This window comes from Suricata suricatta, chromosome 4, assembly GCF_006229205.1.
Source record: "Suricata suricatta isolate VVHF042 chromosome 4, meerkat_22Aug2017_6uvM2_HiC, whole genome shotgun sequence".
NCBI classification, from domain to species: Eukaryota; Metazoa; Chordata; class Mammalia; order Carnivora; family Herpestidae; genus Suricata; species Suricata suricatta.
This window is the reverse complement of record NC_043703.1, coordinates 51,869,705-51,887,798: the sequence shown is the minus strand read 5'-3', so window position 1 is coordinate 51,887,798 and position 18,094 is coordinate 51,869,705. Positions and strand designations below refer to the sequence as shown.

The window sequence follows — 18,094 nt, the reverse complement described above, 5'->3', positions numbered from 1 at the left end:
TCAATAATAGGTAAATAGATTATTCTTCAGGATGAAGAATGTTTTACTAATGGAATTATACTATGAAATTGAGTCCAACATTTATTTGTCAGTTACTATAAATTTGTTGGGAAAGAAATGCTAGAGAAGTATCTGGAAATAGTACTGTGTGGCATTTCTTTAAGAACTAATTTGATCTTTCTTTGTAAGACACAGGTGAGTTTGACTCACATTATACTTTCTTCTATGTATGTTGTAGCTATTAGTCTAATATCTTGAGCATGCACACTGGCTTTTTAATTTTACAATTTTCTACTCACAGAGCTATTGTTTGACTAAGGCACAATCATTTTTGCTACCTAATTACATAAGAAAATAATTTCACATGGAAATGGTACTTAAGTAAAAGTTTCAAAAATGAAATATTTTACCAGCTAAGGTTAAATATGTAATTGATTTGAGTATTTTCTGTACAACCATGTTAATTGAAAGCCATATTTTAAAACTTTTATTTTTCATAGAGTGAATTACTGGAATTTAACCGACAGCAACAGGAGGAAGAAAGAACCAAAGCCCGCCAGGTTGAACACAGAAGGTATAAATGGCTAATAAAATTAGCATCCTTGGTTAAAACAATTACTTACAAAGTTTTTGTAATTCTTGTAAGACAAGATTTAGTAGTTTTATTGAATGATTTTAGAATCTGTGTTACCTTTTTAATCTTTATATTATTGGGGTATGGTATGTATGTGAGGATGCCGACTGCTACACACACACACACACACACACAATCCAGTTTCCAGTTTTTCTGGATGGGCGGCATAAATTCACACTAGAAAACAGAATCATGTTCTCAAGCTATTTGTTTATTTAGGTTATACTTAATTTACCTCCCATGGACAAAGCATTTTAATACTTTGAGATGATCCTTTACTGTTTGTAGACAACTCTAGAATAACTGAACTCATGAGATGCTCATACGAAAGCTCAGACAAGAACTATTTTATATTGACTAACATATTGGGGAAATTTTCTTAAAACAGGACCACCAAGCAATTTTTAAGTTTTCTCTATCTTATTCCTAATATCAGACCTTAAGAGTACCCAGGAAAATATCATACTGACATTTGGCCAGTGCTAATACCTGCCATATTTATCATTATTCCAGAATTTTCCTGGGGGCCCTTGGGTTATCCTAGCTTATTGCAGTGTGGTTGAGGATCTCAGAAGTATTTCATATAAGGCTCTTGTGATTTAAAGGAGCAAATTCTTTTCCTAAAACCGAGTGCTTTCACTTCCAGGTTTCACCTTATCACTATTGCTAATGTGTGTTTTTACATTGTGGTACTTTCATATTGTAACTGAGACTTTACAAAGTGTTAATGGAAGCCCCCAATTCTGCTGCGACTGTGAACTCTGGATGGGTACTCCTGATCTTTTGACTGGCTTATTCTGCTTCCATAATTCAGTTAAAATAATTTTTAAAATGTCAAATGTGAATTTATATGGCTTTTTTCCAATTAAAAGAAAACATCAAAACTCTGATACACTGGTTAGGCTATTTTGTTGGGTGAGGGATAACGGTTACGGCTACCTTGGTTTTTGTTTTTTATTTTAATGAAGTAGGTTATAAACTAGCTCAGTCTCTTACTGGTTTTTCTCATCTTCTCTTTAAAATTCTTTCTATTAAAAAAGCTTGATAGTGTATTTCTTTATCACTGGTTGTTAGTGGTAGCCAGTTATTTCCTTTATTTCTTTTTCCCCCCTCTCCCTCCTCCTATTTCTCTTTATTTCTGAGGACCAATTGTATTGTAAAGCTTTAAACATCTTAAAGATAGTGTGATATATCACATTAACAGGCCCTATTACTAAGAAATTCATCTTTAGTGGGCCTCCAATAAAAATGCAAGTTATTTGATTGGAGGTGGAAAGGATTATTTTCTTATAGGAACCCTGACCCTTGTTCTTAAGCGTGTTTCCATACTGCTGTATACCTAGATATTGGGGGGGGGCTATTTTCTACACTTTATTTTTTCTTTTTATGGGTTCTAGTTAAACATAGATGCAAATTTAATAGAAAATCTCTCTGGGTAATAAACTCAGTAACCAGTTTTGAGATAACTGATCAAGTTTTTAAATACATATTTTATGTTTTCAATCAGTATTTGAAGAGAGTGTATGTTTGTATTGTCCTTAGACACGCTCTCTCTCTCTCTCTCTCTCTGTGTACACACACATACAAACATACACCACGTCTTTATTCATTCATCTATCGATGGACACTTGAGCTCTTTCCATAATTTGACTATTGTAGATAATACTTCAGTAAACCTAGGGGTGCATGTTTCCCTTTGAATTAGTGTTTTTGTATTTTTTGGGTGAATATCCAGTAGGGCAATTACTGGATCGTAGGAGTTAGTTCTACTTTTAAGGGTCAGATTTCTCTTAATATTCAGGCCTCTAGCTCAGTAAGATACTGTTCAATGTGCATGCTGAGAAGTAGAAAAGGGGACATAAATATCACACTCTGTCGTGAACCAGGCTGACTAGAATATGGCACTTAGGTATACTTTATGGTGAGGGAGGAAAAAAGAAAAAATTTCTAGTAGCTAAGATGTGACTAACCACCTGGCAAGTCTTGAAGTTGTTGAGAAAATAGCAACCCAACAAGCCAGAGATCAATGTGGGTCAACGTGCAGTTGGCATTTTAGCTAGCACTGAAAAAACACAGACAGGCACAAAACAAACCCAGCCTCTGGCTTTACTACCCAGCAGTCATGATCCTCAAGGTCCCCAAATTTCCCAGTCATTGACTTATAGCCACCTACCGTGACCACTTTGTGTTAATCTTCATGACTGAAAAGGAGGCTGTGAATGGGTCCTGCCTACCCTTCCTTCCATAAACATATATTGAGCTGCTGCTATGCATCAGGCACTGTGTTTCTGCCAAGAAGCTTACAGTCTTAATGATGCTATTCCTTAATAATCCATTGACATTGTAGGGTACCTATTACAACATTGTTTCTTTAACTTCCACATCCCTGACTGAACCATACATGGGCAATTGAGAGCATGATGTTGCCTTTAATTTATTATTTTTTTAAAGTTTGTTTATTTATTTTGAGACAGAGTGTGAGTGGGGGAGGGAAGAGAGAGAGAGAGAATCCCAAGCAGGCTCTGTGCTGACAGAACCAATGTGGGTTCGAACTCATGAATTGTGAGATCATGACCTGAGCTGAAACCAAGAGTTGGATGCTTAACCGACGAGGCAACCCAGGTGCCCCTAAATTTAAAAGGTGTAATATGTAACACATAGTAAAGTCCATGAAACAGATATTTAGAAAGGTTAATTACAGGGTGAATATTCAAGTAGCCAGCTTCAGAAATAGAATATCACCATCACCATATAGTTAGCCCTTATATGGACCTTTATGATCATCATTTCCTTGCCTTTCCTTAGGGTTTCACCTTCTGTGTGTTCATTTCTGAAATTGGTTGCTTCAAGTATCACCAAACATCAGGGAAAGCTATGCCCATTCTTTTTCTGTAAGTTTGAGTTTCCCTCTTCTGATCTTTCCCATTTCTTATACTCTCTTCCCATTTTCCTTCTACTTTTTACTTACAGGATTTACTTTAGCAAGACTGGCAGGGGGTACAGGGCATATAGGAGGGACATCTATGTTGCAACAACAGTGCTGCAGCGCTACTGTGGATTCCCCTTCATGTGTTAGGTCTTGCTGAGGCTTCCATCTTTCTTCAGCCTCTGGAGTTCAAACCTGGCATGGCCCGTAGGGGAACCATTTGCTTGGGTACAAAGCTCTTGTTGAACTGGTAGAAGATGAGGGAATGAAGCTCTCAGGTTCAGAGCTGTGCCACCTCTGCCCAGAGGCACAACTGGCACCAGCTCCAGCCAAAGGCTATTAACAGCATGTCATATTGTCATATGGTTAATGTGAGAAGTTTCTATAGATTTCTTCTAAGCTGCGGTGGGCAGGGGGAAGCAATCCCCACAGTCAATTCATATAGCACGTTAGGTTCCCCAAAATCTCTCAGCCCTGTGGCAAGCTTTCCACTTACACACATTTTTCATTGTTTTAAAGGGTAAATAATGCTTTTCTGGACCGCCTCCAAGGCAAAAGTCAGCCAGGTGGCTTCGAGCACTCGGGAGGCCATTGGAATATGAATAGTGGTAACAGCTGGGTGAGTTTTTTCTTTTCTCTTAAAATCTTTCAAAGTTGAAAAGTAAAAACAATGAGAATTTTAAAAATATGTTGGGCCTTCTCCCAAGATATTATTTTTTTGGTGTGCTGTTCAGCTGTGTGATGGGCAGTCAGCCAGCGTGATTACTGTAAATTCCACAATAGTTTTTAGAGAAAAGGAGAGAGTCCCGCTTTCAGCTCTGGCCAGTCACAATAAAAAATGACACCTGCCCTTTGCTCTCAGGGTAATTGCCTGGACTGTAAGGATTTTTTATCACCCCTTGCCCAGACCTACAACAAAAACAAATGAAAAATTTTTCCAAGAAGACTTTCAGTGCAGTATGGTTATAAAAATAGTAAGCATTCTCTAGTAATATATTCTTTCAGTGAAACTACCACATCAAAGAAACCAGTATTTAATTTTTCACTACAAAAATGATTTTTCAAAAACCCTGCAGCAAAAGGCACTTTTTGAAAATGAAATGTCCTTCTGGATTTCTGTGAAGAAAACGTTGCAACTGTGTTGTAATATGTGTTTAATGCATTTGTGTGCACAATGGATCATCGAACCCATACCACATCTTCTGAATGTATATGTTTGCAGGGTTTGAAATGCATGCAGAATCAAAACCAACTACAGTGGATTTTATAATTTAATTGAAGCCAAGTACATATTTACCAACTAAAAAAAATGGAAGAGATAGAGATCTTTAAATTGGTAAAAATACAACAAAATAAGTGCTTGCTGGCCTAGAAACTCTAGAGATTACCCTTTAATAAATATTTGATGGACAAAAGATAATTTTTAGAAGACCATCTGTTGGAAATCTTAGGCATGTTTTCTTGAAAGGCATTTAGTAGTTAAAACTGATGGATAGATTTCACAATTATCTTCAGTATATATACTGACAATAATTGAGTGTAGTCAAATTTTCAAGGAATGATACCGGACATGTCTTTCTATAATGCATGTTCACGTGTATCACTTTGGCATTGAGAATGGGGATGAGATGGAAGAGCGAGAAAAGAATAAAAAACACAGTATCTTTGCATCATGAGTTACAATTTACAAATTATTGACTTACTTGTAAGAATATGTGAGTAGAGGTCATGTGGAAAATGGGGCATTGTGAGTTTGAGACATTATCCAAGTTCATGGAATTTGTATGTTGTGAAATACTATTGAGAGATTTTGGACACGACTTGGAAACTCTCTGCACATTTTCTCCTCTACCTATCAACTCTTGAAATTTAGAAACTACTTAGAAAAATACCTGGGATTGAGGGGAAGATAATGGGACAGAGTAAATGAATACCACATGAACTGCTGCTAAGGGAATGAGAATTTGGGAATCTGGTTCACCACTGACTACTGGTAGGCTTTACGTAAGTGAGCTATAAATCTCTGCTTAGATTCTAGATTCTTCATGGATTAAAAGAAAGGAACATCATGTTCTCATTATAGGAGTGAAGATTATTAAAGTTTCCTTAGTAGGACAATCATAGCCAAGCCCAAAATGGTTATCAGCTCTTCCCTTACTTGAAGGAAGCAGTGAAAAAGATGAGAGTTTCTTCAGGCTCCCAACTCCACCTCCCTACAGACATCCTTACCTCTATGCCTGTTTTTTCGTGAAGATCAGATTCTTTCTTCTCCACCTACTAAGGGACTTTGTCTAATAACACTCCCCTCTCTTCTGAATAATCAAATATTCATCTCAACTAGAAAACTCCTTTCAGCATAAAATAGAAACATAAATTATATTGATACCCCCCTCCTCTTGTTACTGTTCTATTTCTTTGTTCTCCTTTCAAGCAGAACTTTAAGAGGTATCTGTCCTTCAGCTGTTTCTAATTTCTTTCTTCCCATTTCTCTTACACGTATTTAAATCAGGATTTAGATTTCATCAGTCCAACTCTAATGCTCCTGTCATGGTCACTAACAATGTCTACATTACAAAGTCCAGTGGTTGTTTTTGATGTACTGGCATCATTTGTCATGGTGAGTCACTCCCTTCTCTCTGAAGCTGTTTACGTGGCTTCTGGGGCACTATTCTCTCCTGAGTTTCCAGCAACCTCAGTGGTTACTCCTTTTCATTCTCCTTTGCTGAATCTCCTGCATCTTGTTGTCCTCTTAGCATTGGAGCACCTCAGAGATCCACCTTGGACCATCTCCTGAACTTGTGTTCGCTTAATACCTTGGTGGCCTTATTCGTTATCATTAAGTTAAATACAATTTATGTGCTTATTACACCCATGATTCTTTTTTTTTTAATGTTTATTTATTTTTTAGAGAGAGAGAAAGAGCATGAGTGGGGGAGGAGCAGAGAGAATCGGAGACACAATCTGAAGCAGGCTCCAGGCTCCGAGCTGTCAGCACAGAGCCTGACCTATGGCTTGAACTTGTGAACTGCGAGATCATGACCTGAGCTGAAGTCAAACACTTAGTTGACTGAGCTGCCCAGGTGCCCCTTATTACTCCCACATTTCTAATTCTAGCCTCCACCTCTTCCTTGACTCCAGACTTGCATTATCCATTTGTCCACACAACATCTCTACTTGCATGTCTAATGGACATTCAACTTCCACATGTCTAAAACTTAGTAGGACATGAATGTCCTACTAAGACCTTTGATCCCCTCTACCCAAAGACTCCATCTGTACTTTTTCCTGTTTATATAATTGTACAACCCAACTCACATCCCTCACCACTGATCCATCAACAAATCTTTTTGACTTCTCCTTCAAAATCGATACAATCCAGTAGCTTCTCGCCACTTCTGCCACATTATCCTGCTTCTAACCTCCATTATGCTTATCTAGATTCTTGAAATAGTCTCCTAGATGATTTCCTTGCTTCCACACTTACCCACTTGGAATCTATTCTCAATATGAGAGTGATCCCTTTGGAACAGAAGCCACATCCTGTCACTTCCCTGCTCAAAGTCCCTCAGTGGCTCCCATGACTTTTCAAATCAAATGGAATAAAAGCCAAAGTCTGTATTAGTCACCTACAAGGTGCTTCATGATCTAGACTGCACTTTTAGCCTGCTGGTGCTCTCCTGCCACTGTCCTTCTTCCTCAGTCTTCCGAGCTGTGCTAGTTTTCTTGCTTCTCTTTGAACACTTAGAGACCTGGATGCTTTCATCTTAAAGCCTTTGCATGGCTGCTCCCTCTCTACCCTTCTCCATATGATTTGTTCTCCAAGCATTTTCTTCAAGAAAATTCCACCCCATTGAGGTTTCCTTGGCCATTTATTTAATGCTGCCACCTCTGCCCTCATCCACTTCCTTTTCTATGGCACTCTGCAACTTCTTACATATCTTTCTAATATTATTTGCTTATATGTATTGTTGGCTATTTACTCTTAGCCTCTCCCTGTGGTAATGTCTGTTCCATATTGCATCAATCAGGGCTGTTTAATTGTTTTGCTCACTGATCTATCCCCAGCATAAGACAGTAATTGGAACTTAGCACAGGCACAAGGAAACAGGTGGCTGTGATTGAAGGTTGGCCAAACAACAAAGATTTAGAACCAAATGATTTGATAGTCTAAAATGCTTAGATACTAAATTGAAAATAGCTATGTATAAAACATTGAATGGACTACATTTTGGATTTGAAACAATGAGGGAAAACAAGAGACAAAGGCAACCAAGATTTGAAAAAAGAACAAAATAGAACTTCTAGGAATAAAGAAATATAATCTTTGGAATTAAAGCACTCAGTGAATTCATCACAATAAAAGGAATACAAATAAAGAACGAAATCAAAACGCCATTTCTCATCTATTATCTTGGCAAAAGAACAAAAGTTTGGCAATCTATTCTGTTGGCAAGGCTGATAAAGGTTCATTCACACATCATTGATGGGAGTTCAAAATGATGTAAACACTGTCTAAATTAATTTATCACTGTCTTTTAATAAAATAAAAACCAGACCTAGATATTTTGAAGAGAAGTTGTATTAAATGTTGAAGTAACAATTTCAAATGTCTAGAAAGTTTTCCAGACAAATGAAAAAAGAAAATATTCTCTCAAAGGATTAAGCAAGGTGAATATAACTTGAATCAAAATTACACAAACACTATACAGAAAAAAAATATATATTTAGGCTAACTCATAAACAGATTGAAAAATCACAAATTTTGACAGATTTATCACAAATGAAAAAACAAAACAAAAACTGAGATGGTTTATCTCATAAACTATAGGAAAACACCATATGATCATCTCAGTAGATAACAGGAAAAAAAAACACTTAATAAATTTCAATACTCATTTGTGGTAAAGATTGCTAACAAAGGAGGAAGAGAAAGGAGGTTTCTTTAGTTAATATACTGATCAAAATTCTATAATAAAAATACATCAAAAGCATTTCCTTTAAATCATATGTAAAGGTTGAAAGGAAAAAACATTTATAATTAATAGATGATGCAATTATCTACCCAGAAAACCTGAAGGAATTGATATTTAAGTTATTAGAATAAATGAGGAGCCAACAATGTTGGTAGATGCAGGATCAGTTTATAAAACTCACTTCATTTTTATACATGATAAACAAAAAATTTAATAAAAAGATAAACCAAAAATGCGCCAAACCTTTAAAACTATATATAACTATAACTAGTTTTATCTTTTTTATAATATTTATAAATATTTTTAATATTTATAATATTTTTATAGAAAGACCCTAAGCAATAAATGAATGAATGAAGAAAGTATACCTTGTTTAATGGGTAGGAATTAGATTGATCTCTCAAATTATCAATAGATTTCATTAAATTCTAATCAAAGCAAAGAACCAAGAATAACCAATTCACTACTAAAGATAAAGAAATATGTATGGGGACTTAGTTAGATATTTAATACAGTCTGGATTTGGTACAGGGGGACCCAGCCATTTCTGGAATTCTGATGTATGACAGAAGGCAGAGCACATCACTGGGGGAAAACGAACTCTTTAACAGATGCTGGTGGGACAGATTGAGAAGCCTCATGGAATCATAACCAATCAAATCCAGGTGGATTAAGGATTGTAAGTAGAAAGAAAACTTTTTAAACTTTAGAATAGACTACAAAACTGAGGATTTTGTAAGACCCAAGGTATAAACTAAAAAGAAAGGATGAATATGCATTAAAATGAAACATCTGTTCATCAAAGGAAACCATATGAAAGAAAGAAGAAAAGCCACACATGAAGATTTTATCCTGGACATGTTTTGTAAACAACAAGGGGACAAAACGTTAGTATACAGATGTATTTAGCCTGTGTCATTTTTTAGAAGTTGATGGAACCTGAACTACCCTAAGAATGAGTGAGAGGAGCTCACAGGTAGGGCTTGGAGGAAATACTAGAAACAGTAAAAGGCTGAAAAAGAAGACAAGGAAGAAGGCAGAAAACATGACAAAACAATAATGAAAGCCAAAGAGAGAAAGACTTGTTTCTTGAAACATCATATAAACACTTAAGAAGTAGGACTTTAATAAGTATATTTTGGGTAGACAAATTAGATTGATCTTTATCTTTAAATCTTTTAACATTTAAATTACTTTCTTTTTCATATTGCTTTATATATATCTATTTTTTTCTTTGATCACTTAAAATTGCTTTTACTTTTAAAAGTAAAAGTTTTCTAGACCCTTCTACTTCTCGTGATGTATGTAGTGTAGGATGTTGAAAGAATCACTTCCAATTCTCTTTTCTCTAATGCCAGTAGGTGAGACCTTTAAAATGCTGTGGAAACTCTAAATCCTATGTCTTCAAGGGCAGTTGAGCATTTGCCATGACCTATGAGGCGACCTGAGATTTTAGTTTCCCAGAATGTCCGAACAGCAATGGTCTGAATCCCAAGTGTAACTTTGTCCCAGCATTCTGGAGGCCTGATGGAGAATTCTTGACCCTTTGCACCTGGTAGGGGCAGAGGGAACTCATTTAGTCCATCTCCCTTCCTCAAGTTCCCCTTAGAAGTTAGCTTTCTACTGTGTAATATGGTGCCATTCTATTCCATGCATTTCTATGTGAATTGTTCTGCTTCACGCTGTGTTCGTCCTGTCCTTGCTGTAACTATGGAGGTGGGTGACAATATTTGCAAACACTATTATTTGTGACCTATGTTAGCCTATCTCCAAGAACACAGGTGATGAACTGTCACTCAACAAGTCATTACATTGTTGACAGAGTCTATTTTGTGACTCAAATGCAATGGGACTTGAAAATTAAACCATGTCACTGGGACATTAAATCATTAAAAAATAAGCATTTGAACTTGATATAATAAAAGTATTCTTTGAAGGAGCTTCATTTTGGACTTAAAAAGGTTTTGAGTTTTGTTTTTCTGCCTGTACTAATTTTTGTTTTCTTTTTCTTCCAGGATGTATGAGAGATATTTACTTACATCTGTCCTTTGTCAACTGACCTTGAAGAACATCACTCAGTGCTTTTCCTTAATGCTGCTTTGCTTATCCTTACTGTTTTTACCTTGACTTCAACTGCCCACTCACTCAGCTTAGCAAGTAGGGATGACCAGTTTTTCCCTGTCGTTATTTTTGCATGTTTGCAGGAGCTGATTGCTGAGCTCATACTTAATTTCCACTGCCAGTGAAATGTTAACACTATTTTTCTCATTGGTTTCACAACTTATTGGAAGTATAATTACAGCCGTGTTAGTAAGATTAAAAAGGAGGGATCATTTGATGCTTTCAGGTCTGTAAGAGCTATGGGTGCGTCAAGCTTGCCTCTCTGAGTAGCTAATTCTTATGTAATTCTCAAATCAGGTTTGGGGAAGCTTTGGCATTTTTTTTTTAGATTTTAAGCTCTACTTAATCCAGGGTACACTCTTGAACAAAACAAAAAAATAATAAATTTTTATATTCCTTTAAGCACACTTTTAAATAAATTTTGAAATACTTCTGTATAAATGGTTTGTTTCATTTTTAATGAAAGGCTCTAGAGTTTTTCTCTCTTTATGGGTCTCAGTTTTATATTCTTCTTTGTAGTTCATATAGATTAATTGTAGGACCTTAATCACTATCGGATATGCCTTTCGTCTTGATTTACTTACTATTACTGTTGCTCTGCTTTTTTTCATAGTGGTTCAGTTAATTCCCTGAAAGGCTGTTGTTTATATAAAAATCAACTAGATACAAATGTAAATACAATGTGTGGTTTGTAGGTGTTTTGGAATCCTCTTTTTTTCCTATGTAATCTATTATTTACTATAGCTAATTCAGTAGGCATTTCTATTCTATCTATGAAGGTCTTTAATGACCTTCTGTATTTACTGGGGATGTTGGCCTGTGATTTTGTTTTTTTGTGGTGACCTTGTCTGGTTTGGGTATCAGGGTAGTGCTGGCCTCATAAGATGAGTTTGAAAGCATTCTCTTCAATTTTTCTGGAAGCCTGTCCCTCAGGCTGAAGCTCCAAGCTAAGTAAATAAGGTTTTTCACAGGAAGACTAGAGTTGTGTTTCAGTCTGCTGTCTATAACAGTGCCCTGGGGGTGGTGGGCTTCCAAGAATTGTCTTTCTTATTTTTATATTCCTGAGAAGCTCAGCTCACAGTGCTAGCCTCCTTGGCCACCAGGGCCAAGTGATTAAGGGGAATTCCTGTGTATCTCCCATTGGCTTTAGCTAGGCAGTGGAAAGTGGAGTGGGGAATACTGTCTGGCTTCAGAAAATGTCTTGACTGAAGGTGCCCCAGGGGCTTCAGAAATGCAGTGACAGAGTGCCTTGTCTGTGTGCCAGTACCAGCTTTAGGCTGGGAGCAGAATGCCATGACTGCTACACTTGCTAGCCCCAGCCAAGGAATGAGGAAGTATTGCAGCCTTCCCCACGTCGTGGACTTTCGCTAATGAACTGGAGAATGCTGCCACTGTTCAAATCTGCCTGCCCCAGCCAGGGACTAGGGGAATGCTACGGCCACCTGTGCTCTCTGGCTTCAGCAAGGCAGTAAAATAGTGCTGCGACCACTGGCTTCTGTCTGAGCAAAGTGGTGGGAGGGTTCTGTGTCCAGGCTCACCCACCTGTGCCAGCAGGCTGGATGGGGTGTCCAAAAATGACATCTGCCGGTACCTCCATCAACGGGGGGAGTTTCAGCTGTCTCCTACCCCTTCAGCAGATGTGTTTAGTAAATGTATCTCTTTCATATATAAACTAGGTGATTTTCAAATTGCTGTTTATTTCTGCTGGATCTTGGGACAAACGACACTGTATTGAGCCCTTTCAAAGGGAAATCTCAGTTTGCTGCCGTACTTTGAGTCCCTTGGATGTCAGCCCTGTTGATTTTCTGAGTCAGATGTTTGGGGAAGTGGGGCTCATCTCTCTGGTGCAGATCCCAGGGGTTTGGGTGACTGATGTGGGTACCAACCCCTTTCTACAGTAAAAGTGCCAGACTGCTGAGATCCCTATTGTGTGTCCCAAGCTGGGGGGAGGGTGTTTGGTGAGACTGCACCTATACTTCTCCTTCCCCATATTGGTCTTTTTATCCTTTCTGTGGAGAAGCAGTTCATCTAGTTTTCAGATCTTTTTCAAAGAAAAAATGATCCGTATGTAGCTGTAGATTTGGTGTGTCCTCAGGAGCAAGTGAGTTCAAGATCTTCCTACCCCACTGTCTTGTGGAAATCTCCCCCAAACCAGTAATACTTTGTGGCATTAAGAGATCTTCTGTGCTACCAATCACTCTGTTGAAATAAACTTTCCAGATGTGTATCCAGGGAGGCATGGGGACTTCAGGTTCTTATGCCAAGACGGAGGGGGCTCATAGAAGCAGGATGAAGGTATGGTATAGAAGGGGCTGCGCTGGGTGGTGGGGCTGAGAACAGATGGCACCCAGCTAGCTTCTCTGGATTAATAATGTGGATGCGCTTGGTCTTCCTGCCAAGCTGAAGCTGCGTTGGTGCTGTTGACTCTAATATAAAATGTTTGGTCCATTTGAAATCTTTGTCATTGCCTAATATGGGGAAAACTAAATCCCTCAGCCTGGATTGCAAGCGTCGCCAAGACGATTGTAAATGTGTGAAGGTGCAGGCATTTTACTGCTGTGGCACGCAGCCATTTTGGCCCTTCACCTGCCAGCCTGGCCTCCGGGTCCACAGTCCTGTTTGGGTTGTGTCTAGGGGCGACGTTCCTCACTTGTGGCTGTTTTCCAGTATGTAATCAGGAGCTGATGTAGGGGAAAGGGATTCCTCCTTACCTTAGTGGATCTCAGTACAGTTGGCATGAATTTCTCTTCCACTGCTGGCTCTATCCTGCCTCCCCAAGCAAAGATTTTGTTCGAGTACCTGGTCTCACGTAAAGAAAGAAAAAAATCACTATGCCATTGTGCAGATAGGGAAAATTGTGACTTCATGGCCAAAATCATCTAGAATATGTATGGGGTTGTAAACATCTTCCTTGAACAATTCTTTCTATAGGAGGGAGTAAGCAGAAAAGACGGAAGAGTTGCTGTGTATGAGAGCCTTCTATTGGTTTTTCACATTTAATTGCCCTGTTGAATCAATTGGAATAAAACTTTGACTTGTGGATAACTTTGGATAGGAATCTCGAAGTTCTCATCACAATTTCTGTGCTTTTGAAATGCTTTCTTCTTCTGAAAAAGAGAATAAAAATGAGACAAATTGTTATAAAATAGGTTATAGAAACTTTAGACCTACCAAGGAGTAATAAAAACCAAAAAACCAGCGATTTTTTCAGGTTATTTATAAATAATCACAGTTAGTATTTTGGCATGCACCCTTTCAGATACTTTTCTATCTGATTGTATATCAAAATCCCTGCAACAAAAATCCTTATAGATACTTGGCTGAAGATTGGATAAGGACAAACACCTTGACTAGAATTGGTGGTTTAAAGGAATCCACATTTATAGAGGTTTTCAGATAGGTAGTCAAATTACTTTCCCAAAAGGTGACACAAATATTTATTACCACCAAAGGCATGCCCTATACCTCATACTGTTAGTGGTGTGTAAGTGTGTAAGCTTATATCCGGGGCAGAAAATGTCACTTAGAGAGCTTAACCCTTCTATTTTCCATAGGTTTACTGGTCATTGTTTATCTTCTTGTGTGTGTGTAGAGAGACACAAGAGAGAGAGACAAAGTGTGAGTGGGGGAGGGGCAGAGAGAGAGGGTGACACAGAATTTGAAGCAGGCTCTAGGCTCTGAGCTGTCAGCACAGAGCACAACACAGGGCTCGAACTCTCAAAACTGTGAGATCGTGACCTGAGCTGAAGTTAGATGTTCAACTGTAACTGAGCCACCCGGGTTCCCCTATATATAGTTGATTTATAAAGATCTACGTAAAGATGCTGCGTTGTAAGTATTCTAATTTTTATGTATCTTTTAATACAGGATTATTTAACTTAGTATTGAGTTTTAACTATGTATTTGGATCTATCAATATTTTTCCTTTGTGGTTTCCTCTTGGTATTATGTTGATAGATTTTTTTTATTTTTTAAATTTAAATTAATTTTGTATTTGATTATCGTTCACACACAATGTTGCATTAGTTTCAAGTGTACAACTTAGTGATTTGACAAGTGGATATATTATGCTGTATTCACCACAAGTATACCTACCATCTGTCTTATTACACTATTACAATATCATTGACTCTATTCCTTATGCTTTGCTTTTTATTCATGTGACTTATTCCGTAACTGGAGGCCTATATCTCCCTCTTCCCTTCACCCATTTGCCCAGCCTCTGTACCCTTACCCTTGGGCAACCATCAGTTTTCTATGTTTATAGTCCTGATTCTACTTTTTGTTTATTATTATTTTTTAAAACTCCCATTTATGAATGGAATCCTATGGTATTTGACTTTCTCAGTCTGACTTATTTCACGTAGCATTATACCCTCTAGGTACATCCTTTTTGTCTCAAATGGCATGATCTCATCCTTTTTTTGTAGTTGTGTAATATCACATAGTGTGTGTAAGTGTGTGTGTGTGTGTGTGTGTGTGTGTTGAGTTGTATAAGTTCTTTATATATTTTGGATACTAACCCCTTAGCAGAAATGTCATTTGCAAATGTTTTCTCTCCTTCAGGAGGTTGTCTTTTTGTCTTGTTGATGGTTTCCTTTCCTGTGCAAAAATGTTTTATTTTGATGTAGTCCCAGTAGTTTAATTTTGCTTTTGTTTCCCTTGTCTCAGGAGTCCTATCTAAAAAAATGTTGCTGTGGCTGATTCAGAGAAATTACTACCTGTGTTTGCCTATAGAATTATTATGGTTTCTGATCTTATGTCTAGGTCTTTAATCCATTTTGAGTGTATTTTTGTGTATACCATTAGTAAGTAGTCCAGCTTTATTTTTGTACATATAGCCATCCAGTTTTCCCAGCACCGTTTATTATATTCTTGCCTCTTCTGTCACAGATTAATTGACCATATAAGTATGGATTTATTTCTGGGCTCTCTATTTTGTTCTATTGATCTATGTGTCTGATTTTGTTCCAGCTGTTCTGATTACTGCAGCTTTGTAGTATATCTTGAAATCTGGAATTGTGATGCCTCCAACTTTGTTCTTGTTTCTCAGGGTTGCTTTGGTCCATTCAGGGTCTTCTGTGGTCCCATACAAATTATAGTATTATTATAGTTTTATGAAAAACTGCTGTTGGTATTTTGATAGGGATTGCACTGAATCTGTAGATTGATTTGTGTAATATGAACATTTTGACAATGTTAATTTTTTAATTTGTGAGCATGGAATATCTTTCCATTTGTGTTATCTTCAATTTCCTTCATCAGTGTCTTACATTTTTCAGAGTATGTTTAAGGTTAAGTTTATTCCTAGGTATTTTATTCTTTTTGGTGCGATTGTAAATGTGTGTTTTTTTAAATTTCTCTTTCTGCAACTTTGTTGTTAATGTATAAATATGCTGCAAATTCCTGGGTATTAATTTTGTATCCTGCCATTCTACTGAATTTATTACTCTAGTAGTTTTTTGGTGGAATTTTTAGAATTTTCTATGTATACTATCCTGTTGTCTGCAAATAGTGACAGTTTAACTTCTTTATCAATATGGGTGCTTCTTATTTCTTTTTCTTTTCTGGCTGCTGTGGCTATGACTTCTACTACTATGTTGAATAAAAATGGTGAGAGTGGACATACTTGCCTTGTTCCTTACCTTAGAGGAAAAGCTCTGAGTTTTTCACCATTAACGATCATGTTAGCTGTGGGTTTTCATATTTGGCTTTCATTATTTTTGGGTATTATCCATCTAACCCCATTTTGTTGACAGTTTTATCCTGAATGATTTTGAACTTGTCTAATGCTTCTCCTGCATCTGTTGAGATTAATGTTTATCCTTTGTTTTGTGGTGGTAGTGTATCACATTGATTGATATGTGAATCAGGAACCATCTTGGCATCCCAGAAGTAAATACCACCTGTGGGTGGTGAATTATCTTTTTAATGTAGCATTGTATGCAGCTTGCTAATATTTTATTAAGGGTTTTTGCATCTATGTTCATCAGGAATATTGGCCTCTAGTTTTCTTTTTTTGTGGTGTCTTTGTCTGGTTTTGGTATCAGGATAGTGCTAGCCTCATAGAATGTATTCAGAAGCTCTTCTACTTTCTGGAATAGTTTGAGAATAGGTTTTAATTCTTCTTTAAATGTCTGGTAGATTTCACTTGTGAATCCATCTGGTCCTGGTCTTCTATATTTTGGTAGGTTTTTCATTACCCTTTAAATGTTGTTACTGGCAATCATTCTGTTGAGGTTTTATATTTCGTTCTGGTTCAGTTTTGGAAGATTGTATGTTTCTAAGAATTCATTTCTTCTAGGTTGTCCTGTTAATTGGCATATACTTTTTCATAGTATTCTCTTATAATCCTTTCCATTTCAGTGGTGTCAGGTTTTACTTCTCCTCTGTCATTTCAGATTTTATTTATTTGGATCTTGTCTCTTTTTTCTTGTTTAGTCTGACTCAAGGCTTGTCAATTTTATCTTATTAAAGAACCAGCTCTTGGTTTCATTGATTTTTTTCTTTTGTGTTTTTAGTCTCTATGTCATTTATTTCTGATATGATTTTTATTATTTCATTTCTTCTACTCACCTTGGGCTTTGTTCTTTTTCTAGTTCCTTTAGGAGTAAGATTAGATTGAATTTTTCTTATTTCTTGAGGTACTGCTATTGTGTCCCAGAGATTTTGACCCATTGAGTTTTCATTTCATTTGTTTCCATGTTTCTTGTTTTTAATTTCTTCTTTGAAATTAAAGAAGACCCATTGGTTGTTTAGTATCATGCTGTTTACTCTCCATATGTTTGTGTTTTTTCTGGGTTTTTTTTTCCCTCATGATTTATTTCTAGCTTTATCCCATCATGATCAGAAACGATGCATGGTACGATCTCAATCTTCTAAATTTATTGAGATATATTTTATGGCATAATATATGATCTAGTCTGGAAGACATGTATCTGTTATGTCCATCTGGTCCACTGTATCAATGAAAGACAATGTTTCCTTATTGATTTCCTATCTAGATGGTATATTCATTGATGTAAGAGGAATGTTAAAGTCCCCTACTGTTACTGTATTACTATCAATTTCTCTCTTTATGTCTGTTAATATTTGCTTTAAGTGCTTTGTATTTGGGTGCTTCAGCATTGGGTACATAGATATTTACAATTGTTTTATCCTATTGTTGGATGAATCCCTGTATCATTATGAACTGCCTTTCTTTGGTTTTTATTAGTTTTTTAAAGTCTATTTTGTCTAATATAAGTATTGCTACCCTGGCTTTTTTCTCACATCCATTTTATATTCCTTCACTTTCAGTCCCTATGCATCTTTAGGTCTGAGGTGAGTCTCTTGTAGGCAGCATATAGATGGGTCTTGTTTTCTTATCCGTCCTGCTACTCTGTGTCCTTTATTGGAGCATTTAGGCTATTTAAATTTAAAGTAATTATTGATGGGTAT

The 18,094-nt window shown here is 36.9% G+C and overlaps 1 protein-coding gene across 5 annotated transcripts in view; it reads left to right on the top strand.

Moving 5' to 3' along the window:
- The window catches only part of EPSTI1 (epithelial stromal interaction 1), an 82,378-nt gene extending 71,300 nt beyond the window's left edge, over positions 1 to 11,078 (top strand). Inside the window, exons 10-12 of one of the 5 annotated variants that reach the window (XM_029936685.1) lie at positions 501 to 574; positions 4,080 to 4,213; positions 10,559 to 11,078. In XM_029936685.1, coding sequence (XP_029792545.1) covers positions 501 to 574; positions 4,080 to 4,213; positions 10,559 to 10,779 — 429 coding nt within the window. In that variant the 3' untranslated portion in view covers positions 10,780 to 11,078. Of the gene's footprint in view, positions 1 to 500; positions 575 to 4,079; positions 4,214 to 9,064; positions 9,691 to 10,548 lie in introns of those variants that run through there. The other 4 variants (XM_029936684.1, XM_029936681.1, XM_029936682.1 and 1 more) reach the window with 4 other exon arrangements.
- The last annotated feature ends 7,016 nt before the right edge of the window (positions 11,079 to 18,094 follow it).